At 38.2% G+C, this 27,347-nt stretch overlaps 1 protein-coding gene across 7 annotated transcripts; it reads left to right on the plus strand.

Moving 5' to 3' along the window:
• Nucleotides 1–2,041: 2,041 nt before the first annotated feature.
• On the plus strand, nt 2,042–27,168 carry LOC120784521 (zinc finger containing ubiquitin peptidase 1). Of its 7 annotated transcripts, none has more exons than XM_040118390.1 (12): nt 2,042–2,318; nt 3,543–4,095; nt 4,171–4,272; nt 6,499–6,609; nt 7,046–7,155; nt 7,997–8,165; nt 18,663–18,728; nt 20,694–20,882; nt 22,229–22,394; nt 24,789–24,949; nt 26,079–26,299; nt 26,848–27,168. In XM_040118390.1, the coding sequence occupies exons 2-12, from the start codon at nt 3,552–3,554 to the stop codon at nt 26,872–26,874; spliced, it is 1,866 nt and encodes a 621-aa protein (XP_039974324.1). In that variant the 5' UTR covers nt 2,042–2,318; nt 3,543–3,551; the 3' UTR covers nt 26,875–27,168. The 7 variants fall into 7 exon arrangements, with proteins under 7 accessions (XP_039974324.1, XP_039974323.1, XP_039974329.1 ...); XM_040118389.1 differs by lacking the exon at nt 26,848–27,168 and adding an exon at nt 26,643–26,811; XM_040118395.1 differs by lacking the exon at nt 24,789–24,949.
• The last annotated feature ends 179 nt before the right edge of the window (nt 27,169–27,347 follow it).

Raw genomic sequence — 27,347 nt, forward strand, 5'->3', positions numbered from 1 at the left:
GAAACCTACTATGGGTACCCTCTGTCACCAAGCAGGTGGCCATCAAAATCTCCTGTGATTATACAGTGGATACATTTTGAGTGTGTTAAAAGAAGGAGACAAGGGAATGATAATTGTACAAAGCTTTACTTACCGTTTGCAAATCTGTTGCGCACGGTACACTCATGACACATTTGTGAGTTATGCACAGAGCCATCAATGCTTATTACTAACTCTGCTTTCCTTTCTCTTCCTGTCGCTCTCTGCAGGTATTTCTGCTCCTGGTGCTGCAGAGTCTGGATCTGTGACTTGGCTTCAACATTCCTAATCATGTGTGTTGTGTTTAGGAATTACAGCCATTTTTATACATAGTACCTGATTTTCAGACGCTCAAAAGTAATTGGACAATTGATTGACAATTAGTTTCATGGCCAGGTGTAGCCTATTCCCTCATTATTTCATCACATATTAATCAGATAAAATGTCTGGAGTTGATTCCAAATGTTGTATTTGGTAGCTCTGTATAGGAACTCTGAATATGCAATCCAAAGAGGTGTTGATGCAAATGTAGGAGGCCATCATTAGATTGAAAAAAAAATCAGACAGATGGCAGAAAATATAAGGAGTGGCCAACTCAACAATTTGGTACATTCTTAAAAAGAAGGAATGCACTGGCTCAGCAACACCAAAAGGCCTGGAAGTCCACAGAAGAAATATAAAGTGGATGATTGCAGAATTCTTTCCTTGGTGAAGAAAACCCTTTCACAACATCTAGCCAGGTCAAGAACACTCTTGAGGAGGTAAGTGTATCATTGTCAAAGTTTACAATCAAGAGATACCTTCATGAATGTACATACAGAGGTTTTACCACAAGGTTCAAACCACTGGTAATACTCAAGAACAGAAACGCCAGATTTGACTTTGCCAGGAAATATCTAAAAAAGCCTGCCCAGCCAGAGCAAGATTCTTTGGACAGATGAGACCTTGATTAACTTGTACCAGAATGCTGGGAGGAGAAGAGATGGAGAAGGAAAGTAACGGCTCATGATCCAAAGCATACCAACTGTCAAACATGGTGGAGGCAGTGTTATGGCATGGGCATGTATGGCTGCCAATGGAACTGGATCACTGGTGTTTATTGATCATGTGGCTGCTGATAGAAGTAGCAGGTTGAATTCTGAAGTGTGTAGGGCTGTATTCAGCCCTACACACTCAGATTCAGCCAAATGCTGCAAAACTGATAGGGTGGTGCTTCACAGGATAATGACCCAAAACATACTGTGAAAGCAACCCACAAGCTTCTAAAGCAAAGAAACGGCATATTCTTCAATGGCCAAGTCAGTTACCTGACCTTAACCCAACTGAGCATGCTTTTCACTTACTGAAGACAAAACTGAGGGCATAAGACCCACTAACAAGCAGCAACTGAAGGCAGCCACAGTAAAGGCCTGGCATCTCAAGAGAAGAAGATCAGCATCTGGTGATGTCCATGGGTTCAGGACTTCAGGCACTCATTGACTGCAAATGATTTTCATCCAATTATTAAAAATAATTCTTGTATTTAGACTTTCTTATGCTATGTTTTTGTTAAACCCCTTAATTAAAGCTGAGAGTTTAATCATCTTGAATTCTCAGACTGACCCAGAGTTTGGGTTACCTCTCTTTCTGGAGACTCAGAAGTTTAGTTTTCACTAAACCTGATTTCTGGAGTATGTACAGGGGATGCTCCCAAACACAAAAGTCCACTCTCTGTATATGTCGCTATGAGCTCTTTTATGCATTGTTATGAGGCCCATCTCTAACAAAAGCTTTTTCATCTGCCACTGCATTTAAAAAACGACTTCAAATCTTTTTGACATTAAGCGATTTCTGCAGTTTGAAAACTTACACTTTTTTCAGTATTCGGATACAAAATAAATAGTATCAAATAACTGATATTTAACATATGGCCTAAACATGATGATGATTTGTAATAGGTCATGTAAGGCATATTGCATATATAGTTCTATATCATAAACGTGACGTCTTCAAACACGTTACCTTTTTTTGTAGTTTGCGCTTGTCAACTTCCCTGTAAAATAACAACTTCCTGTACGCCAACTGCCGTAAAACTGCCGTTCGTTCCAGAAACTACATCCGCAACGTCCCTCTATTGTTTCTTATTGGCAGTTTTTTTTATTATGAAAGACTAGGCCAAAAGTCTCACAGTTTTCTGGTGCCGCCATAAACCTGAATTTATAGAAACCAAAGCAGGCTGTTTTCGAAGCTGGGAAGCTGAAGAAAGGAAAGCAAAACACACATCTGTCTACGCTTTGAACGCAGAGTCCACTCCATTGACCGTGAGTAGATTTTCATATTAGACATATTAGACAAAGGCAGCAGGCTTACCTGAGTGTGATTCTCACTCTGTGAAATACACGCGGTTATGTAACGTATAAATCGTTGTGACAACATTATTCCAGTCACATATTTCACAGCGTCAATAGGTGTTTAGTAGCATTGATCATTTACCTCATTTGCCAAGTTCCATTTAAAAATCTGCTTATTTACGATAGTCTTACTAATGGCATCGTTACACACCTTGTAACATTTATTGACTTAATAGTAAAAACCTGCCTTTATTTCGGAATATACAGAGAACAGAGAAAAGCACGCATTTTTGAAAAATTTGTTTAAGAAAAGTGTCCTTGGAAATTTCATTCGGCACAGACTCACTGAATTAACTTTTATCCATTTGAAAAATTAATCACTGAACAAGATATCTCTCCTTTATGCTAATTTTTTAAATCTCAAATAGAATTAATATTAGATCTGTTCCTAAACGACTCCAACAGAGTTTGGTCAGATATGCTAAGGAAACATTTCCAATTTCAGACTGTCAACAATCTTTGTAATCGAAAAGCACTAAAAACTGCCACTGCTATGGAAGGCGTAGTTAAGCACATTTGATGTTTTGTCAATTCTTTGTTATATTTTATTAAAATTCTTTTACACTATTTTGTATGTTGCCTTATAAGTCTATTACTGCTAACATATGTGTGGGTATAAATCATTTTGTAATTACGTACAGCTGATTATGATAACTGACTTCTAGTACAGACAGTGACACTGAAAAAATACTATTGTCAGTACTTTCAGTGGCCGATTAATAGACTTTTTTTCATTTAACAAAATAACCCAACTTGTCAGAAATGTCACCGCCATGTTGGAGAGGAGCTTCCCCAACAGGTTAACACCAGATCCAACCACACTATGCAGGCTCGAAGAACAGCCAGAAGGAGTCACTACTGACAAGGACAAGAAACCTCACCAGCTTCCTGTGTTCTTCTGTGCTACTATATGATTCCTACCTGTGAACACTCAAGCACCTGGCGTTACTGCTCCCCAAACTAAGTTGCACCAGTGCTTCATGCTCTCCTAAAATTAACAAAAATACACTAACTTCGCCTTAATAAAGTACACCTTTCCATACCTAGTGCTTATGACACAATTCTGTTGATACTCTGAGGTGTGACAATAAGCCATTTTGTAGGAAAGTGAAGGTAACTTGTCTGTGTCTGTAGGCTGCAGCCATGCTGACCTGTGAAATCTGTGGAGAGGATATATTGCTGGCAGAGGACATGAAGACGCATCTCCTTCTTAGCCACCTGGAAAATGACATGCACTGCCCGCTCTGTTCCCTGTCTGGAGTGTCCTATGATGAACTCTGTTTTCACATCAGCTCTGCGCATCCAGAGAAGCAGCACACAGTGCGGGGTGTGGCTCAATACACATTCAGTTCAGGCTGCTCTGCTGGAACGAACAAAGGTGTAACTGAGAGCGAGAAGCCCCAAATCTCTCAGTCCTGCTTGGCTGGGGACAGCTGTGATACAGCTGGTGAAGCGACACCCACCAGTGCCTCTGGCATCACCTCATACTCGATGCATCCCAAACAGAATAGTACACCGGAAAGTGGGTGTTCATCACTTGGGGATATTGCACCTATCACTTTGAATTTGACAACACGGAGCCCTGATACCAGACAGGAGTCTGTCAGGCACTATAATGAGGACGAAAATGAATTTGAATCTGAGCACAACAAAGCCAAACAGAAACAGCTATCATTACCAAGAAAAGGTGATTCAACTTTTTCAAACTTTATTTCAAATTTTACAGACAACGTTGAATTGAATTGCCCTGTATTTGTTACAGAGAAGCTGTTCTCCTGCTCCATGTGTGCACTGGTCTGCAGCAGCTATTTCATCCTGCAGGAGCATGTTGAGTTGCATCTGCAAGAACAGCGCTCAGCTGAAGGTAACTGTTCTGCCTCTGAGATTTGCCTCTGAGTTCTACAAATACCAACCCAGTTAGATGGGATCAAAAGAGTTCATTGTTTCTTAAAGTTAAGACACCATGAGCCACATATATGTACTTGATATAATCTCTGTTCATGGCTGCTGTTTGTTTAGTGTCAGCACTGGAGGCATGTTCATCAGTCATTACATTACCATCAGCCAGCAGTCTGTCAGGTGTGTCTCCCTGTCTTGTCTGACAGAGCTTTTTTCATATGTCACCGTGTTTTTGTAATGGCAGCTGGGTAGTTTGTCACAAGAGCAACAAAATCGATCTTTCCATTTGTACAAGAAGTCACAACATGACTGTATAAAGTTGTTACCAGCTCACTGATGATGCAATGGTTTTCTGTACCTCTGACACATCTTAAGCCAATTTATTGGTATGGCTATATAGGAATGGCAATGTCGGTCTGTCTGTCGGTCCACCACTTTGATGCAGACTGAAATATCATTAGAACTATTGTGTGGATTTTCATGGAATTTTTTAAAAACCCTTATAGTTTCCAGATGCTTCGGTGGTCCTCTGATTTCTCCCTTAGTGCCACCCTGAGTTTTATAATTTTTTTTGCTTTTGTCTATTTGTTTTTTGTTTTTTTTGTGTGAAATATCTAAGCAACTGTCGGACAGATTGTCATGAAATGTGATCACATGCATTCATGTTCCCATCAGGGTGAATTGTAATAATTTTGCATGCTAGCATGCTGATTTAGCATGCTAGCATGCTAAATTAAGATGGTGACATAGGTAAACATTATACCTGCTAAACATTAGCATGTTAGCATTGTCATGGAGAACATGTTAGCATGCTGATGTTACCATTTAGCCTCACAGAGCTGTTAGCATGGCTGGGGACCTGTTACAGTCTAGTCTACAGTGTTGGATTTTGCAAACAAAAAAGTCAGATCTCCTAATCACAGAGAACATATTCAGAGTGGTTCTTTCAGTAGACAATGGTCAGTATTTCAGATACTACAAATGTATCTTATTGTACTTATGGTAATGATGGTCCTGACATCACCCTGATCAAGTATCCTTTCAGCTCTGTCTCCTTGTTTCTTGAAATATATAATTTGATAATGATTTATTTCTCAGGTTAAATTATGTATTTTCCTAAATTAAGAATTTTTTTAATGCTCAACAACCACAGAAATGTTTTCAGTGTATTTTATCGAACTTTTATTAAGTTAAAAGGCTTTAAAAACTTATGATTTATGTTCTTTCAAATTGGAGGCATTATGGGTCTCAACAAGTCTTAAGCATTTTTTTTTTCTCTATGACATGGGATTTCAGCATAAATAACCCAAACAGGCCCAAATTGAAATGCAACCACCAACACACAAATGGGGTCTGGATGAAAAACCTGTTTTGAACTTTCTGAATCCCACACAGTGGATCCAAATGGGTTGAGGATGTGGGTCACATACATATTCATACGTAAATATGTATGTGACCCACATGCTCATCTCTATTTGGTCCCAATTATAGTACATTGCTCTTTGTGAGCCTACATACACGGTACCTACTAATCCCAGTTACAATTCATTTGAAGACTTGATGGCTGGGTATTAGAAACACACAGTAAAACAAACAATTAGCAGGCACCACTATCAATGACAGATCTCCATGCTGACAGTGAGTGTTAGTGTGCAGAGGTACAGTGAGTTAAACAACACAGTCTCTGCCTTAATTTCAGTCACATTTCTCTGATGGACTACGCCTCTCAGATTATTATACACATTTTTCACAATTTGTATGCATCTCTGACCAAAAGAAACGTGAATTATATAGAAAAGAAAATTACTTATATGAATAAAACTGATGATAGAGTTAAATAATTCAGGTCAGAAGCAGATTTTATGAATGAGGAAGCAGGTGCCTACTTCAGTGTTAACTGTACAATACACAAGTGTTTCAAGAACTCTTTCATTCAAGCTTCAGTTTGTCTTCACAGTGCCTCACTAACTTTAGCAACAATAGAGTAGAATTACAGGAACATGAATGGCAAATACCATGTCTCTTTGACTCTCGTAACGTATTTTAACGCAGACGTTTCATGAGGGTAATTCAGTGGAATTTTCTGCTTAATGATAAAAGATCATTAGCCTATCTGTCTTAGGTGTCAACCCTCATATAAAATAAATTTGCCATAACTGGACTTATATGGAGTTTCTAATCTGTTTTGTAGGAGAGAAGAGACTTGAGTGCCCCATGTGCTCTTTTGTCTCCAGTGACGGCTTCTCTCTGCAGGAACATGTGGAAATGCATTTAGATCATGGAGCAGCAGTGAACTGTGCAGGTGGGCATATATTCATTCCCCCCTGCTACATCATTTACTCAATTCCCTCTACTGTATTTTAAAATCTTCTATACAGTCTTAAAGTTAGGCCCTTAATGACTGACTTGCCCTTTGAAGAATATTCCATTTCTTTGCCTCGAAAAGCTCTTGGGTTGATTTAGTAGTATGTTCATTAGGTCATTATCCATCTGTACTGTGAAGCACCACGCTATTAGTTTTGCAACATTTGGCTGAATCTGAAGGAGCAGGAGGAAAGAGAACATGGCACAACGAAGGTTCGACATAAAAATGTATAATAAGAATAATAAGAAGAAGAAGAAGAAGAAGTAAGACTGCATATTGAGAGTTCACATGAGCAGCTACTTAATGCAGATTCAAAATTACAAATTTCAATTGTGTCATTGTCTGAGTCTTTGATTTACCTGTCTTGCTGCAGGGAGTCCTGGCTCAGACCTGAAGCTGGCCAGACAGCTGCAGCATGAGGAGGAGCAGAGGATGAAACAGGAGGAGGCCCAGCAGGAGAGAGAGAAGTTCAAGAAACTGCAGGTCTCGATTATACACTGCAGAACACCTACTGTTCACAAAATAAGTGTTTAGACAGTAATACAATTTTGTTGGATGTCAAATTAATTAGTGACCATAGGGGTAAAGTTTACATTCATGCTGGGTGAACAGTGTGAAACTGTAGCGCTGTCATTGTCCTGCTGTCCTCCTCAAACATTTGAGGTACTATGTCTATGAGGATTGCAGTTCCTTCTTTTATTGTTTACCCAATATGCGTGTGAACACCGTTAAAGCTAAAAAGCAGCGCTTTTTCCACTTAGTCATTGTTTTATTTTAGTGTGCTGGACTAAACTGCCAAAACAATATAAACTATTGAAATTAAAGGACCCCTCCAATGAATATCAGCGCAGAGCTGACTTGTCAGTGCAGCGAGCGAAAGTTTGCATTAGTGCAACCACTCAAACTGTCAGCCACTACCAGTTACAAGCTAACAAATAACATAAACTACTACACTTACCATTGTGATACGTCTGTTGGTCGCCAGTTTTGCTGCACAATGGACTCCTCATAGTTCTAGAGACTAGAAATAGTAAGTGACCACAGGTCTTATGTAAGTGTTGGGAAAAAAACTAAATTATACAATACAAAATTGAAAACATTCAAGCAAAAACCCAAGTCCCTTAAAACATAGATGTTTTTTATTTTTTTTAATTTCATTTATTTATTTTATTTTAATAATCAAATATGGCATCTCAAACCATTTCCTGTCATACCACACACCAAACTAACTTTATGAAACATGGTTAAATTAGGCCATATACACCACAGGATGTCATATATTGCAGTCTACCAACCTGACCTGTGTGGTATGTTGACTGTGCAGAGGCAGTTTGGTCTGGACGGCAGAGGGGGTTACCGCAGACAGATGGAGACGACCATGGAGAGAGCTGTGACAAGGGGCCTAATGGCCCCTGCAGAGTTTCACCGTAAGAGGGCTGAGATGATGGAGTCCCTGGCCTCAGGGGTTGATGATGGCAGAACCAGAACTCAGGGTATGTTTGTGCATGTTCTGCAACCATAATTCTGCAAAACAACACAGACAGACTGCTGGTTTAAAGGAATACAACAAAGTTTCTGTAGGTTTAGTCAGCTCAGTAGTTTAACACAGCCATGCCTGTTTCCCTAACAGTGACATTCCATGGTAATACTTACACTGTGTTGAGTGAAAAAAGGAGACTACGATTTATTCATAACCAAACGCTTTAGTAATAACATAGGTGATATTATTACAAAGCCTGCAATAAATGAAATGCAATTTACTTAATATTTTATATGTAGCTGATACAGCCACTTTTATTACAGAAAGTATGAATATGTAAATCTGCTGTTATATTTTTTTTTTTCAATTTCTCATTGATTTACAATGGAACTAAGAAAAATAGTCCCTGCTAATTCAAAATAATATGCATTAAGGTAAAACTCGCTAGTACGCCCCCCAATGTACAGTATAATTTATTTATATGGATCGGTCGCCAACAAAATACTGACCAGTTCTTGGTGGTATTTGTATGTAGGTACAGTGGAAGAAAACAAGACTGCAGAGGAAAAGGGAGTAGCAATTGTACATTGTAGAGGAAATGAGAAATAAATTAAACTGTAAGTATTTTTGTAAATAATGGGTACCTAAATGGTACAGTACTGTGAAACAAAATTGAAGTTTGGGGAAATTGTGTTAGTAACCTTGTTCTTATTGTGTAAGGGAGATGTAAATAATAACACACAAATGTAGGTTAATCAAACATGGCTAATCTTTATATTTAATGAGGAACCTAGTAATTATTATTTAAATTATTTTAAAACAGTAAGAATAAGGTCTATGGGCTGTATTATATAATGTGACTGTTCTCTCCTTTTTACCCTTTAATTACACGATAAGAAAAAACTACTAAGTCCCTAACTACAAAAATTTGTGGTGTATTATTATTATTATTATTATTATTATTATTATTATTATTATTATCATTATTACTGTTATTATACAACTCTATGTGGAACTTTCCTTGTGCTATGTTCTCTTACCTCCTGCTCTGTCTCTCTCTTGCCCGTCCTCTCTCTTTGTCTCTCAACCCAATTGCACGAGGCAGATGGCCGCCAATCATGAGCCGGGTTCTGTTCAAGGTTTCTACCTGTTAAAGGGGAGTTTTTCCTTGCCAGTGTCCCCAAGTACTTGCTCATGGGGAATGTGGGGTTTCTGTAAATAATATTTTACTAGTACTAGGAGTACTGTCTAGACCTACTCTATATGAAAAGTGCCCTGAGATAACATCTGTTATGATTAGGTACTATATAAATAAAACTGATTTGACTTGACTATTTCTCATTCTTCTAAATTACTCCCTTGTTCCACAAAGTCTTGTTTCCTTCCAATGTACCTACATTTAAGCACCACCAGAAACCAGTAAGTATTTTGTTAGTACCTAAATCATATCGCAAAGTTATACTGTATTTCACAGGCTACAGTGCTGCGGGCTTTAATATTTTGTGTAATTTCACACATTGCCTATACCAAATTAATAGACACAGTCACATGAAATTGCTAATGTCAAGTGAGTTTTGAAAAGTTATCAAAGGATTGGTGGGCCACTTTTCAAATCATTCCTGTTCATTGATTTGCAACGTGGGCCACAATGGACTATTACAACTAAAGAAATCAAAGGGATAGCTATCTCAGCAGAAATGATACGTTAGAATCTCTGACGGATAATAAATCTCTGTTGTCTCAAAGTAAATATTACCATATCGCCCAGCCCTTAGTTTTCTTTTAATCATTAGTAGTCAAGTCAACGTGGTTTGACAATACATATTTTATAATACAGCAATGCTCCTCCAAAGTGCTTCAGAGAAAAATTAAATACACGAAGATACAACAAAAATGTACTGACCCAGTACACCCCCACAGTTATGATCCAAGAGAATGTCTATTTTTAAAACAATTGACACACACAGTTTCATCATAAGACTTTTAGTTTGATTGAAGGGAAGCCAAAAGGGAAGCCAAAGGCAGGTCTCTGACCTCAAGTTTCCAGCTGAGTGGGATGAAATGTTCAGAAGTGTTTGCAGCAGTGAGTCTTTGTAAACAATTAATAAGACTGTACATGTGATTCTGAAAGTATGAGGGAGCCAATAAAGGGAGGTAATAATCTGGAGGTAATAAGGTCTGTCTTGTTTTTCATCTGCTCAAAAAGGGTTGTCAACTGTAATCACTTATTTACCAAACTAAATAAGTGAATACTTATTTACTTTTTTATTTATTTTTATTTTTTATTTATTTATGTTGCTTATTACTTTGCATAATGGGGTAATGTTCTCAGGTTTTGAATGATGAGGTGTGAATTGTAGAATTATGAGGCCTAGTGAGAGCACATAATAGTACATTTTCACCGCAACTCAGGGACTTTACCTGAGTTTTGATCAGAACAACCAGGAACTAAATTTAGTTCCATTTGGATAGTTTTTGGTGTTAAAAAAGTCCCTACAGTGGGGGTAGTGCATTCTGATGGTTCACAAACTTTTTTGCTAGTATCAGTGTTATGACTATTGTTTTTTTTTGTTATTAACGTTAAAAACAAAGTTAGATTTTATTGTTTGCTTCCTGACAACTAACAGCTAAGCTGAGAGTAGGAGGGGACAGCAAGTGAGTGAACGAGAGAGGGGGGAGCAGAGATTAGAGAACTAAGCAAGTGATCGAGAAGAATAAAACCTTTTTTTTTTTTTTTATATGTTGGTTATGTTGTAAAACAGAAATTGCAGATTGTCTGCTATAGAGAGTGGTGCTCTGCATGTCTTCTTTTTATTTCATTGTTACATCCATTCAGATATCAGAGTCTGTCCACAGTAAATACAAAGAACAATAGAATCACTCTTTGTACTTTCCCACGTGAAATTTTTGTTTCTAACGCTGCCGTCATTAATGGATAACTGATAACGGATTAAAAATCCAATATCAGTTTAATTTGACTTCTGTTTAGGGTTTCTTACATGTGTTGGAATGGCAAACAGGAATGCACAATAGAAACTAATTCCTACTGTAGGTCCTGAGTATACAGATGTGGCCAAAACTATTGGTACCCTTCCAATTAAAAAAGAAAACCACAAATATTTCTGAAATTAGTTGAAACTGACAAAACAAATTGGCATCCACTATTATCTATTCCATTTTAAGAGATGTAGCTTTTGATTTTCAATATAACATATTATTTTAAATAATACAACAAATGACAATGGCATGGACAAAAATATTTAGACCCTTAACCTAATATTCTGTTGCACACTCTTTTGCGACAGTTCCTGCAAACAAGCAGTTTTTGTAGCTCTTAATGAGACTATTACACTTCTCAGCTGGTAGTTTGGCAAATTCTTCCTGAGCAAACTCCTCCAATTCTCAGGTTTGATGGGTGCTTTTTCCCAGTTGTGAGTTTCAGCTCTTTGCATAGACTAGTGCAGTGCCCATTCAAAATGTGCTTGTTATCTCATTAATAGTTCAAAATTTTATTTAATCATCTAATCATCAGCATCTAATTTCCACCTCATTGCTGTGTTATGATATTAATAATAATAATAGACCCTAGTCAGATACGTCAGATAATCAGATACGTGATCAGAAAATACTGGACCACAAATTCTTACACTTGCCAATTTATTAGGTACACCTAAATAAAACTAATGCAGTATAATACGACAGGCCTGCATAAATCATCCCCTAATGAGGATTATAATGTCCAGTGTTTATTGAATCTGCTTGAAAGAAGTGTTGATTTATTTTAATGGTCATTTTGGAGGCTGTAAGTTGTGGTGCTGTTGAACTGTAGTGGGAATGATGTGGATTTATTTAGTCACTGGAGTAATATGCAGTTAGGTGAATTACTGGCAAATGTATTGTTAGCCTTAGCAGGGAACATATTTGAAATGTTTGTAACAATATTTTAAGCCATTTTCTCACTCAAACATGGACATTAAGGTAAATAAAAAATATACAACAGCCAAATAACGTTAAATGATGCATAGTGTAACGTTTTGTTACCATAACAGCAGTGGTGCATAAATTAGTGATTCTTCCAGTTCATAATCCTAATATATCATGCTTGGGTGGAGATAAAAAAAGTAAACAAAACGGTGTTGTCTTGCTGCTGCTGCATCTTAAACAAAGTGCTCTGGGGTGCTTTCACTTCAAGTGACTGTGCATTACAGTTGTACTGCTGTGTTAAGCCTATTCCGATTTGCAGAGCTACGGTCTCTGTCTAAAATACTCCAGATACTTTAGATGATCCTTTGCAAGGTTTTATTGGTGCAGCTTGTTTCCCAGGGAATCCATGCTTTGAACAGGTGACGCCATCTTTGCGACGCGCCGTTGTTCCTGTCGATGAAGACAGATATGTGGATGAGTTGCCCCAGCCCAAACTGACTGTTGTTTAATGTTTCTCTCTTTATGTTTCTCGAGAACCGCTAATCCAAAAACCTTCACAGTCAACAATGCACTTCCTGAAGTCCTCAACAATACACCTAGAAGTTTGAAGTCGAACAGATAAGGGGCTGTCAAGAAAATCAAAGGACAGACAAAGATAGACACAGACATAGATTTCTCCATTTATAGTTAGATGTTCAGTTGGATTAAGATCAGGACTCATAGCAGGCCACTTCAGAATGGTGCTGTTTTTTCCTCTATTCCATCCTTGGCTGTTATGCCTCTGAAACTAATTGAAGACTGCATCAAAGTCTGCTTGAAATGTCCCCACAATCCACTTATTAATCATCACTTCTAATGCGTATCAATCATTCTGTCCAGGCCATTTAGAAGATCTTTATAGAATAAGCAAGAATTCAGCCATTTGCAAAGCTTCTTTGTTTTATTCTGTGGCAAAACAAAGTCATGTGTAAGGTGTAAGGGTACCAATAATTTTGCCCACATCTACAATTCCTCTGATTACATTGGCCCTGTTCATACATGGCATTAACCTGCATCTTGGATGATCTGATCGCAAGTGGAGATTTCTAAGTACAGGTGTTAATGCACCCAAGACGCAGTAAGGACACATTGAGATCTGATAGCTCAGACCACATTCGGAGGTGGTGTGGGCCACATATGGCCAGATTCTTTTAGCAGTGTATACGCTAATGTGTCCTGGGCCATATTGATGGACTGCCTACTCAACTGATTTCCTCTGTGTAATTGGAATACAAGTTGTACAAATCGCATGAGCTGGCTTTGTCCACAATGTCTCAGCACTTCAGAAAGCCCATAGAGATACAGTTAGGTTCATAAGTATTTGGACAGGGACACAATTTTCATAATTTTGCCTGTGTACACCACCGCTGCGGATTTGAAACAAAGCCATCAAGTTGTGATTTAAGTGTAGGCTTTCAGCTTTAATTCAAGGGGTATAACAAAAATATTGCATTACCCGTTTAGGAAATACATCAATTTTTATACGTAGTCTCTCCATTTTTAGAGGCTCAAAAGTAATTGGACAAACCAACACAATTATAAATATAAGGCTTATTTTTAATACTTGGATTAAATCCTTTACAGTCAATCACTACCTGAAATCTGGAACCCGTTGGACATCCCCAATTGTTGAGTTTCCTTCCTAGAGATGCTTACCTGTGCCTTTTACTGCAGCGGAATTCCGTTGTTGCATGTTTGTGGGTCTTTCTGCCTTCAATTTTGTCTTCAATAAGTGAAAAGCATGCTCAATTGGGTTGAGGTCAGGTGACTGACTTGGCCATTGAAGAAAATTCCATTTCTTTGCCTTGGGAAGCTTTTTTTAGCATCTGGCTAAATCTGAGCAGATAGTATAACTCTATACACTTGAGAATTCATCCTTCTACTTCGATCCACAGTCACATAATCAATAAACACCAGTGATCCAGCAGCCATACATGCCCATGCCATAACACTGCCTTCACCATGTTTGACAGATGATGTGGTATGCTTTGGATCACAAGCCGTTCCTTTCCTTCTCTAGTGTCGTTCCATTATTCTGGTACAGGTTTATCTTGGTTTCATCTGTCCAAAGAATCTCGTTCCAAAACTGGGCAGGCTTTTTTAGATATTTTCTGGCAAAGTTTAATCTAGCCTTTCTGTTCTTGAGTGTTACCAGTAGTTTGCACCTGGTACATTCATGAAGGCATCTCTTGATTGTAGACTTGGACAATGATTCGCTTACCTTCTCGAGAAATGTTGTGAAGGGGTTTTTCTTCACCAAGGAAAGAGGTCTACTATCATCCACATTAGTTGTCTTCCATGGTCTTCCGGGCCTTTTGGCATTGATGAATTCACCAGTGCATCCGTTCTTTTTGGCTGGACCGCAACAGCAGGGCCAGCCCTATAAACGAGAATGTCCGTGACTGACTGACTGAGTGCGTGATAAAGTTACACCATTAGTCAGCTGCATGCCACATGACTGAATGCTGACATTACACCATTTGTCGGCCGCTCTTTCAAAATAATTTGGCGCAAACAGCTTCTGTTGTTACATCAGGGGATTATTTACAGGCAGTATTGCCAACCTAGTACGTTTGTCACTAGATTTACTGATGTTTCACAGTCCTTAGCGACTTTTCTTCACAAAGCACGTAGTAACAAATCTAGCGACTTTTTGGACAAACCTTTGCTAGTTTCCATAGAACAGTCGCCAGCATTGCCCTAACAAGCGCCTCTCTATGTGTCTGAATTGACTGCATGGCAGCTGCATAGACATGAATGAACTTCTGACTTTCTCTCTGAGTCATCATTTTTCAAATAAATATAGCCGAAATCACAGCACAGCCATTGTCTTTAACTTATGTGTATGGCGATTTTGTCAGATGTCGTCGTTAAAAAATGGTTAAAACATCAGGATTTTAGCAGTGCGAAGCAGCAGCTTGGAAATGGCTTGGAAGTGACTGCTGGTTAACATGTAGCCTTAACGGGCCGCGTTACAGTCACTATTTCACATTTGTTCCATTGTCTGACAACAATAACAGAAAAACATGTAAATGAGAACAGCTTTATGGGGAATTCGGCTATATTAAAATACTGTATATGTGAGCACAGACAGTAGGAGAGAAGCAAACAGATAAAGGGCGGTCCAGCCATATACTAGGATTTGACCTAGAAATGTACCAAATTGTTGATTTGGCGACTCCTAAAGTTTCTGCCATCTGTCTGATAGGCTTGTTTTGTTTTATCAGCTTGATGATGGCCTTCTTCTTTCAGATTGACCCCTCTTTGGACCGCATGTTGAGTTCCCATGAACAGCTACCAAATGCAAATTCAGAATTTGGAATCAACTCCAGACATCATTCTGCAAGTAAATATAGCCGATCTGCTTAATATCTGCTTAATTTGTCATGAAATGACAATTAAAGCTAAAAGTTTATACTTCAATCACATCTTGATGGCTTCGTTTCAAATCCATTTTGGCGGTGTACAGAGGAAAAATTAGAAAAATTGTCACTGTCCAAATACTAATATACCTAACTATATTACGAGTGCGTCAAACATCTTGTGCGATTTGGTTTGCCTGGAACACGCCAAGGAACAGACACAGTCTGTATTATTTTGATTTCTTATTCTTTTCATTTCTGGCAGACTAGGCACGATAAATGTATTGCTGGCAATGCATTTGGACTTTGCAAAAAGAAATGATGTATGTGTTCATTTGCATATAGAATGGAGAGGTGAGATCCGATCACAAGTGGTCACTCGAGATGCATGATGAGATGCATTCTAATAGTCCATTGTTCCTAGAACTTTTGGTTGAATGGGTCTATAGATGGAGAAGAGAATAGGACCTAAAATTGAACCTTTGGGGACTCTACATTGGAGCTGAGGATAACTATGAATATCCAATGCAGATTGTGTATGGGTACAGGCCCAGTGTTTGAGCCTTTGTGTGTGACAGGTGTGGGCTACTGTATCAAGGGCTATTCAATTCAATCCAGTTTTATTTATATAGCGCCAAATCATAACAAGGGTTATCTCAGGGCAGTTCTAGGAGGGAGGAAAGATAACATTGCACAGTACACATACTACATAAAGATGTAATTATAATAATAATGAGTCTAATAATAAAACTAATAATTATAATAATAGGGTGAATAATAATACTAATAAAACTAAATATAATCATCATAATGATAATCATAATAATTGAAGCAGTGGGTGTTCAGTTGGCTACACTTGCATCAAAAAGTAGGAGGACAGTTTGCCGCATTAACTAAATAAACATGGCTTTCTTCATAACTTTAGAAGATAGAATGACATGGCGATTTCTGAGGGAACTGTTAATGTTCAAGAGATGCATGGGATACTTTCTCTCAAGATACCTTTAAAGAGTTTGGAATGATGACGAGAGTAGAGGGACATTTTTAGGGACACAAGTTTTCACTGAGTCCTGTTTTTGAGTGAACAGTAAATCACTTTAGCACTGTAGTGTTTGCAGGGGAAATGCAAACTCCTTGAGAAATTAAAGTTCTTAAAAATGTTACATATCTTCGGACCTATACAGTGGCATGAAAAAGTTTGGTAACCCCTGGTCAAAATTTCTGTTACTCTCAATAGCTAAGTGAGAAGAAGCTGAACTGATCTCAGTGGCACAGGGAACATTTCAGTGGTAGAGGGAAAAATGGACTAAATTACATACCAGCAAATTCTGGAGGGAAATCATCCCACCTCACTCCTGAAAAAAAGCTGAAGATGAAAAGAGGGTTGCTTCTACACCAGGATAATGATCCTAAACACACATCAAAACCCACATTGGACTACCTGAAGAGGCGCAAGATGAAGGTTTTGCCATGGCCCTCAAAGTCCCCCGACCAAAATAACATCAAAAATCTGTGGATAGACATCAGAAGAGCAGTGCATGCAAGATGACCCAAGAATCTTACAGAACAATAAGCCCTTTGCAATGAAGAATGGATGAATTTCCTCAAACAAGAACTGAAAGACTGGCTACAAAAGGCATTCACAAGCTGTAATACTCTCCAAAGGGGGTGTTACTATGTACTGACCATGCAGGATACCCAAACTTTAGTTTCAGGGCCTTTTACATTTTTTGTTATTTTGAAAAAGATGGCAATAAAAAAATAATCTCGCTTAAAATATTAAAAAAATGTGTCATCTTAATTGAAATTTTGCACTGGAGTCCTAGGTACTGTCCTTTATATATTTTAGATGAAAATATTACCAGTTCCAATCTATAAATTATATATATGAAGCAGAATTCAACTTCGTATAATTAAATGAAGAGAATGAGAACTCTCAGGAATATATACAGTAATAAATATACACTATATCAATGTTCAGTTACTAAGATAGTTACTAAGCGCTTTCCAAAACTAAAAAAAAAAAAAGTTAGATATTTGTTAGTAAAAAAAAAGTTTTAAATAGTAGAGTGAATAAACCAAAAGAGGCCAGTTAGAAGCATTTAAATCAAGCATTGCACTCAAAATTAGTTTTTCTGCCATTCTTCTCTGCAGATCCTCTCTAGCTCTGTCAGGCTTGATGGGGAACGTCAGTGGACAGCAATTTTCAGGTCTCTCCAGAGATGTTCAATTGTGTTCAAGTCAGGGCCCTGGTGGGGCCACTCAAGGACATTCACGAAGTTATCCCTAAGCCACTCCTGCATTGTCTTGGTGGTGTGCTTAAGGTTATTGTCTTGTTGGAAGATGAACCAAGCCGGTGGAGGTAGATGGTCTATTCAAGGTTTCTACCTGTTAAAAGGGTGTTTGTACTTGCCACTGTCGCCAAGTGCTTGCTCATGGGATAATGTTGGGTCTATTTAAATATAACTATAAAGAGTATTGTCTAGACGTGCTCTATATGAAAAGTGCCCTGAGAGAACCTCTGTAATGAAAAAATGAATTTACGATTGTAGCACAAGGCTGCTACATAATAAAATGTAAAAAGTGAAGGGGTCTGAATACTTTCTGAATGCACTGTAGATTTCCAGGCATCAGACTGCCAGTTAATACCCTGAAATATTACTGGGCACTGGTCATGCCTCAATAAAACTATATATCAGGACTGTTGATTTTATGTTCCTGCCCATCTTTCAGATGCCCAGCATTTGTCAACTCCCTGTTTCAGTCCACATCTTTATCCTTAAATAGTTCTTCAGCATTCCTTCACCTTTCACAAAATGTTCTTTTAGTTAATCTCTTTCATTGTGTAGTTGTCGGGACAGGGTCCTGAAATACATGCTGTGTGTGCATGTGTATTTATTCACCTAATCACACGTACTATATTCAGCTGCTTATACAAAGTACTGTCAGCTCTCCAAATCAAATGATGTAACAACTCAATGAGAGATGAATGCAGAGGGAGAAATTTACTCCAGGTCAGTGTGTGCACAGTGTTAATCTCTTGTATTGTTGTGGTAAAAGTCATGTTAAAGGCATGATAGCTTACTAAGTGAGTATGAAACTTGAAAAGAAGATTGCTTACCAGCCCAGTTTTTGGCCTCAGCACATTATTTTGTTACTTACTCACATAGTGTTCCTTTTTTTAGACAGCTCCAGTAGAGATGCAACAAAGGTCCCCAACTGGACTCAAACAGGAGACATTACAGTTCATGGTTGGTACCTTAACCCGTAAGTGTCCTCTCCTGTGGAGGAATGTTAAAAAACATTATCTTTAACCCCTTACCGAACAGCAGGTTGTACCTTCGAAGGTGTTTTTGTGATGTTAAAGATGTTTACTGTCAACCTGGAATGATCAAATGTTTTCCTGGGGCAAAAACCAATGTTTAAATCCAACATTTCTCCAGTGTTGAGATCGCAAGTGGGACTAGCTATTTACTGTACATGTCAGGCATTTTGCTTCTTGATAAGTTCTCCTTTCTTGCATTATTCTTCAGGGTTCAGCGGTCAAGTTTCAACTTTTTTTATCAATGACTGTGCCATTGGCTTTGCGGTAAAAATTAAAAACCTGACAGGTATAAGACTTATGTATTCAGACAAAATCAGCACTGTGTGAAAAACTCCTCTTTGTTATTTCAGTTAGATCACTGTGTTGGCACAGCAGGTGCCCTGATACTATGACAAAAGCATGTATGCGTGGCAAAAGGTTCAGCCATTTTGTTGCCGAACACTATTTGGTAGTGCACCATATTGACCAATCAAATGCAGGAAGGTTCACATTCCTGTTAGATGACATTGTGATATGAACAAGGTTTTTCTTCTGTTTACCTGGTGATTGTCCAAAAGGAGGATATTGTATTTGTCACTGTTATACCTTTACACAGTTTTAGAATCCTGTCTCTTAATATTATAAACCATTGTGCAGTGTTTTTGTGTCTGCTAAACCTTCAAACTCCTAGATCTGTTACTCAAACTGACGTCCATCAACTTCTTGCTGCTACCTGAAGCAGCATTGCCCCACTATGGTGCTTCTTTTAGTCTGGATCCCCACTCAGAGGCACAGCCAACAGCAGCCAGTTTCATAGCAGACACATTTTCAGCCTTCTGTCTTTAACACTGATACAGAGGTTGTTGGTGGTCAAAAAACCTGCCAGTTATCCTAATTTCCGTCATCTTCATATATCCACACTGCAAATATCATCTTAGCAGTTCATTTAGTTTAGTCTTTAGTTGTAAAACCTAGTTTGTTAAAACAAGCAAAAACATTTGCCAGTCGAGGGAGAATATTTCACCTGTTTCCAGTCCAGTGGTTATACTGAAATGTAAGAAACACCATACCCCATAATGCTGATGCAGTCATTTTTATTTTAAGTTGTACAGATTAAAGTTTCAGCACCTTGGCACTTCTTGAAAATCATAGACTCAAATGATAATCACAACACTACTAAATTCATTTGTGGAAGTCAGCTCCTGGTTGAGAAGTTGTCTGTGATGATCCAAGCTTTGGGAGTGCTGTCACGTGCTGTCGTATGGAAAAATGATTTATAGCCCAGTTATTTAATATCCATATTCATATTCCCTTTTCTCAACATCCATGTGTCCATCATGTCATCACAGAGCTCAGCAATGCAGTGCTGTTGAGTGCTCAGTTCTTTGTTTTCAAGATTTTTCATTGCTGCAAAACTTTCATTCAGTGGAATCATATTGAGTTTGTAGTGTTCCAATTTACAGTCTTGAGTCTGTATGTCTTCTCTGTGTACACAATACACCCGATTTTTCTGTCCACTGGGTTGTAAGTGCATGTTCTCTACTGAGCACATTGCATTACTGGCTAATTATGACCTCTTTATCTTGTAATTGTGGATTAATATATCCTAATTATGACATCTATCATAAGGATCTCATAAGATAAAATAATTAAAATGAAATGAAAGAAGTAAATTGAGACACAGTGGTTTAGGACAGTATAGAGAATAGTTTTTGTTGACTTTTGAAAAACAATTCCCTGTGTTATTGTTAATTCCACAAAGATTTACTGATGTTTAAACCTTTGATTTATATTGGTAGGAGTCCGATCTGATGGCTTCTGGTTGAGCTGTGTGTCAGTAATACTACTGAACGCCTGTTGGAATGTACTTAGCTGAAATTGTTTAACATGCACTCTCTTCACCTCTCCCTAGGTGTGATCAGAGCATTAGGAAGTTACTACCAGACTGAATGCAGAGACTTTGTTCATGTGTGGCTGAGTGCTGACACTGACCACTACTCCTCCTCAGTGGGGGATAAAGGATGGGGCTGTGGATACAGAAACTTCCAGATGCTCATCTCCTCTCTACACAGAATAGACACATATTCTCTCTTCCCACAAGGTGCACAACCACACTAAATAATATCTGACCTGAAAACAGGTCTGTTCTTTCTTGCCAACATACAAGTCTGAAGTTATTCCCTGTGGAAACTGAAAGATAAATTGATGTGTTAGTAGTTGTAATAGTTGTATTTCAATATCCATGACTATATTATTATTTATATCATAATTATGGAAAGCACTGACTAATCAGTTTGCAGATGTTTGTTAAAATGACATGATGGGACACCTCAACATGCCTTTTAATTCTTCAAATAAAACACAGCAATTAAATACTAGTCTAGCACAAACAAACAGGGGCTAGTTACTGATGAGGAAGAATCCACTTGAAATAATTAGGCAATGGGAACTGTATTTGTGTTAAACAGAGAGAATGTATTCTCAACAAAGTGGTGAGTATGACATGACTCTGTTGTTGTACTGATGGGGTCATTCCTGGGGAAATGTGCATTATACTGAATTTTTTAAGACAGCAGGTAAACGTGGAGGATATTGTGAGTTTGTATTAACTGCAAATTAAAACAGGAGCAGATCAGAAAACAGGGAGGACTCTTGCTAAAATATGCTGAAACATACTAGAGACTAGTCTGTTTCTAATAAGTTTGTATCAAATAAATGCCTTGTTTTCTGTGCAGCTGAGGGAAATTTATGGCAGTTTTGCTAGAATATTTGATTAGTTAAACTAGCATTGTAGATGGTTCTGCAAAGAGCGTTAAGTGTGTAGAGTTGCGAAGTGGGAGGAGATTTTTACTTCAGTTTTTACATCCACATTGGAGCAGTATCAATGTCCTGTCGTACTGTATGTGATTCACTGTTGAATTATTTTTATTTTAAAAAAATTGTGTTTAAATGATAATATAAACATGGGTATTTAGATAACTGTCTTGTAGCCCATGAAACTCAGGGTGAGTCTCTGATGACAACCATGCTCTTTACTCAAAGCACATCATGTCCTGTCCTTGTTCTGTGTTCTGGTCTGGTGACAATATTGTTGTAGAGATTATGATCTCTCCCTGGTCTTCAGTTGTGCTCTGTAGCTGTACTGGAACTATTTCTTACAGACATCACCCATATTGGCCAGTTGGAAAGAGAATAGAAATTCACCACCAAAAAGCATGGTACAGCAATATCCAATATATGTCAAAATATTTTAGGATGGATTTCTCCCTTAAAAATGAAGGATCACATAATACACTGAGAAGAAGGTGAGCTAAGATTGCAGATAACTAACTTTAAAAGATTGAGAATGAGTAAAACAGTAACAATTTTCCTAGGTCTATTGTACTTTGTTGCCTCCATATACATTTCAGTTCTTTCCATTTACTTGATGCTCTCTGCCTCCTCCAGAGAAGGCCATGCCTAATGTCCCTCGAGTGCAGAGTATGATTGAGGAGGCTTGGGAAGGAGGACTAGATCCACAAGGTGCATCCCAGTTCAACCACCGGCTGCAGGGAACACGAGCCTGGATTGGAGCCACAGAGATCTACATCCTCCTGACCTCTCTGGGAATCAGGTGAGCAGCATTGGACTGTCTAATAAATGTGCTAGAGGACACAACCTCAGGCTGCATCATGTGACATGAAGAGGCACTGACATGAGTAACATATGAAGGGTTAGATCATTTTCAGAAGGTTTATTTATATTTTTCATATTTATTTATTTGTGAGTGCAAAACACCACATACCATTTCTTTATAATTATTGATTCATATATTAAAGCTAAATGAATTGTGTGTGTACCCTTGTGGTCAAACAAACATGCTAAATGCATTTTCCTTCCTCAGAAAGCAATTTTTTTAATAGTTTGAAACCTACATTGTTTACATCCATGTCTGATAGCACTCTGCTTCCTTGCCTTCTGCTCTCACATTGCTACACTTCTTGCTGCCTTACCTCCACCAATTATGGATCTGTGGAATTGTGTGAGACCTTCTGCGGAAATGTGCGTCGCATCACCTCCATGCTTGGGGGCATCGTGTGCATGTGCGTTGCGTAAACAAAAAAAATGGGGTTCTTTTAATTTTAGTGGTCAAAAATCCAAAAGAGTATCTTTAAACTTTTTTTTTTAATTAGTCAGTTAGTCATGTCAAAAAACGGTGACAAATGTCTATCATGTTTCCAGAGTCAGAGTGATGTCTTACAACTGCTTACTTACTCTGACCAGCCAAAAAACCTAAAGTATTCAATTTACAATATGAAACTGGGAAAAGCAGCAAAAGTCCAATTTGAGAAGCTGGAACAAGCAGACACAGAAACAATGGCAATGAAGTGGAAAAGAGATGAAGACACCTCTCCAGAGGGCCACACAACCAGAAGCAATACTTCAGATTAGAGCTGAAACACTTTGATTGATTAATTAGTCCATCAAAAGTAAATGTATCTGCAATTATCTTTAATAATTGATATATTATAGCAGGCGTTTTTTCAATCAGAAATGCTACATATTTTTTAGTTACCGCTTCTCACATGTGAGTATTTGCTGCGTTGCTCTGTTTTCTATCATTGTAACCTGAATATCTTTGAGTTTTGTACTGTATTTAATCAAGAAAAGAATCAGCAGAATAATCACTAATGAAAAAAATTGTTAGTTGCAGCCTTACTTTGGACCATAGAGGTGGCTGATGTTTCAGTGGGCCTCCTCAGTTTGGAGTTTGAAACCAGTGAACTATTTTGTTTTCTCTGCTAATTGGTCATTGTGTTCACACTGTACAGAACAAAACACACTTACCTTAGGCACTTGGGAAAAAACAAATTTGTAGCACTTTAGACTAACAGATACAGTATGCAGCACAGATTTTATTTCCATAAGCAGATGCTTCTACAACAACTTGTCTTCTCTAGAGCCTAAAAGAGAAGCAGATAATATTTTATATATTGCTTCTGGGGGCAATCTGATGTACATAATAATGCATATAGAATAAGTATGTTGGATAAAACAATTCATATACTTGTACCACATATTTGGTCATTGGACCCCACCGATAAAAGTAGCAAGGACATAAAGAGACCCACAGGATCAAATGGAAAAAGTGCAGGATATTGTGGGATAAATTTCAACTTCAATATGAAGAGCTAAATATTCGCAAGGTTTACCCAAGAAATGAAAAAGCACAAGTAGAAAGAATTACTGCAATCTATTATAGGGTTAAATACCTCTACATCCTTCCTCTGTAAAATAATGAATAAAGTGCCAACCTAGCTGATAGCTTGCATGTGTAATCTACACAATGGGCTTTGCTGTGGCTGTTTTAAAATATAGTTCAATTTCTATAACACAGGGGTTGCATTTATAGTTTTGGTCATAATTCCAACATTTATTTCCAACTTGAGTACTGATCTCTGGGAAGACATCAAATGACTCAACAGCTTTACAGTGTGGACTAAGAGTGCATGTAGCATGATTTCAGCATCAAGTGATAAGACGTCATGATCAAACAGGTTGTGAACAGATTGTCTACCCTAAACTATTCTTAAGAAAAAACATGAATGAACACACCTATTATAATCCAGTGCATTTCACTGTATGTGCATATAAGTCAGAGTCCAAAATAATTTGCATGAATACTATGCTTTAAGTACAGGTTTGCCAACAAGTCGTCTGACGAGTCGTCCTTCTGACATCTGAACTGAGGTTACCAGATTTGCTGCATCATTTGCATATCTCAGTAATAAAGGTGTTGAGTGAAATGCTATCACAAGTGAGAGGAATATTGTTCAGAATTAGACACAAAAAACCCTGGAATTAGTCTTTACAGACATTCTGTTACAGCTACTGTGAACCTCAAACTGTCTTCAGAATCTCATTCTGGTCACATTTTACTTTTGACTTTAAATCTTCATCAAACTGGACTTACTAATGAATAGGTTAAATGTAATACTAAGTAGGGCTTGTACTGTATGTTTTTCAGTGCCCGCATCATTGACTTCCACCAGCCAACAGGCCCAGGTGACACCCACCCCCGGCTGTTTGACTGGGTGAAGCAGTACTTTTGTCAGTCCACAAGGAGCAGCAGATTGTCCCCCAGACTCATTCAGACCTCCCTGCCCCCACTTTACCTGCAGCACCAAGGTATACAGCAACAAAAGTATTTTTGGAAGTCTAAACTGAGGAAAAATATTAAAATGTATTACCCAATTAATCAATTACAATTGTCAGTTGTATTGCAGAGCTGCTTTATGGGTTCAAAATGAAACAAGGTGCAGTATGCACTATTGTTTTTTTAGCCACACTAGCGGCATTGCTCTAGAGAAGGCAGTGTATAATAACTTAATAACTAGTTAATGGCTAGGACAGTTTGTAGGTGTAGCTAGAACTATATTTTTACTTCACTCCATGTTCCACCTTTGAGGAGATCTGGGTTTTTCCTCCATTTAATTGCTTGTCCTGGACCTTTTCGATCATATCACACTGTCTTCAGCAGATGTAGCTTGGTCAGTTCTCATGGAACTGTAGATGTCCAAACTGTCCATGATGTTGAGCATCTCTCTGACTACCAATCAGTGTTGACTTAAACACAGACCTAGGAGACAGCAGTTGTCAAAAAAAATCTCAACTCACTTACTTACACAAGTGCTGCTGTGCCAAAAGCTCCAGAAGGAGTGACTAAGTGGACCTTGAGTTGAGATGTTTTGTAAGATGTCAGTGTTTACATTTTTCAAACTGTAAACACCGACAGTTTGAAAGATGTCAGTGTTTACTGTGATGGGAGGGTCTAAAGAAAAGATCGCAGAGTTACATTTTGGGAAATGTAGGATCAAGTGTTTTTGAAGCATGACCCACTCTAAGGAGTAAAAGACAGATATTTTGGCCTTTGCTGCTTCACTTTGGACTATACTTTTTTTTAACTCTGTCTCTCATCGGCCCTCCAACTAAATGAGTGTCTTTTTTCTCCTTTAATATAGCATATTTTGAAAGTGAGACTGAATAATTATCGGCATTGTTATTCAGGCCTACCAGTAAGCTAGTGATATTTTCCTTTTCCAAAGATGTGTAGATCCTTTACAAAGTTTTCACAAACCTGGAGAAGCATTTTAATGGTCAGGTCACGTCTCCCCTCTTCATGACAGCCGACTTTTCACCTTACCTTCCCTCCAATGTTGCTATTTGGAACAGCTTTAAACATTTCTGTCTTGCAATGAGGTCGCAAAACACATACGAAGTAGTTGTCCCCCTCTCCTCACCTTGTGTCCTCCTACAGGTCACAGTCGCTCTATAGTGGGCTTGGAGCAGAAGAAGAATGGGAGCCTTTGCCTCCTGGTTCTGGATCCTGGTTCCTCGGTGTCAGAAACCAGGAAGCTGCTGAGCAGGGACACCATCTCCACAGCTGTCCGCCACATCAGGAAGTTCCCTGGCAGCCTGAAGCACAAACAGTACCAGGTGGTGGCAGTACAAGGCGTGTTGTCTGTTGAAGAGAAACAGGTGAGCCATATTAAACAGAGAATTGCGTGTGCGTGTGTGTCTTTAACTGCTGACAGTTGACTGCCCTGCTGAGGTTTAGAATGAAAGTGATTTACTTTTGTTGTTTGAACTCCGGCCTTAAAATAGTTAGTTAAATACTAAGTTAAATACTTAGTTCATTCTTATTCTTAGTCATGCAGTGTCGTTCCTTCGCTGTGACGTCGTCACGAGTTACTAATCAAACAAGGGCCTTGTTTGAAGGTCTTTATACTGCTTGAATTAGAGGTTTGCAGAATATGATTAAGTGTTAAATAAAATACTCTTTATCTGTATATCAGCGAACTTTGTTGTTTGTTTTTTACAGAGTAGCATCTTGAACTCCAGGACATTATGTGCTGAAAGGATCCCATGAAAAGAATGCCCTTCTTTATCTCTTCTATGTCTGTTTTTAATGTGAACATACATTTTATTTCTCACTTAAGGAGTTTTTTTAATGTCATTTGCTACTGAATTTTATAATTTGCACTTTAAAATGTATTAAAAAAATATTTTCTCTCAATGCTGTCCAGTCATTTGCAGTTAGCAGTTACTGGTAATGGAGCAGAATGAGCCTGGCAGTCCTTAAAGAACCCTGTCCAACAAGAAGCATGCAGAGTCCTAATAAACAAAAACAGGATTTCAACAACCGAGTATCTACAGTTTGAGCTAAAATAAGTACAATTTGAAAAAATCAAATATTTGATTGCGTAACTGATTGACCCATGTTCCTGTGGCACACCTAAATCATTTCTCACCAGTTTAAGAAGTGACATGAGAAGTTGAATAGAGGTCATTTATGTGTAAGCAATGTGTGATATGTAAATTTTTCTCTAAAATAAAACTTTAACCTTCAGGGAAAAGGAGCAGAGGAGCTCTTTCACACGGCAAACATCACGTTTAATGAGTGTGTCTGTTATTCAGGGTGTTATCTATTAACTAAATTGAGCATGTGGTGAGATCTTTCAGACTCTAAGTGGCTTACCACCTCAGATAAACAATTTGCTGTAGGAGACCTTGCCGGTTGGTCAAT

This window comes from Xiphias gladius, chromosome 22 (assembly GCF_016859285.1).
Source record: "Xiphias gladius isolate SHS-SW01 ecotype Sanya breed wild chromosome 22, ASM1685928v1, whole genome shotgun sequence".
Lineage (NCBI taxonomy): Eukaryota > Metazoa > Chordata > Actinopteri > Istiophoriformes > Xiphiidae > Xiphias > Xiphias gladius.

Excerpts from the sequence above, each read along its gene's own strand:
- LOC120784521 (XM_040118388.1), top strand. The coding sequence starts at position 3,552 with ATGCTGACCTGTGAAATCTGTGGAGAGGATATATTGCTGGCAGAGGAC. Across the intron at positions 7,156-7,996 it reads AGAAGTTCAAGAAACTGCAG|AGGCAGTTTGGTCTGGACGG; the intron begins GTCTCGATTATA and ends TTGACTGTGCAG. Across the intron at positions 24,950-26,078 it reads ACTTTACCTGCAGCACCAAG|GTCACAGTCGCTCTATAGTG; the intron begins GTATACAGCAAC and ends GTCCTCCTACAG.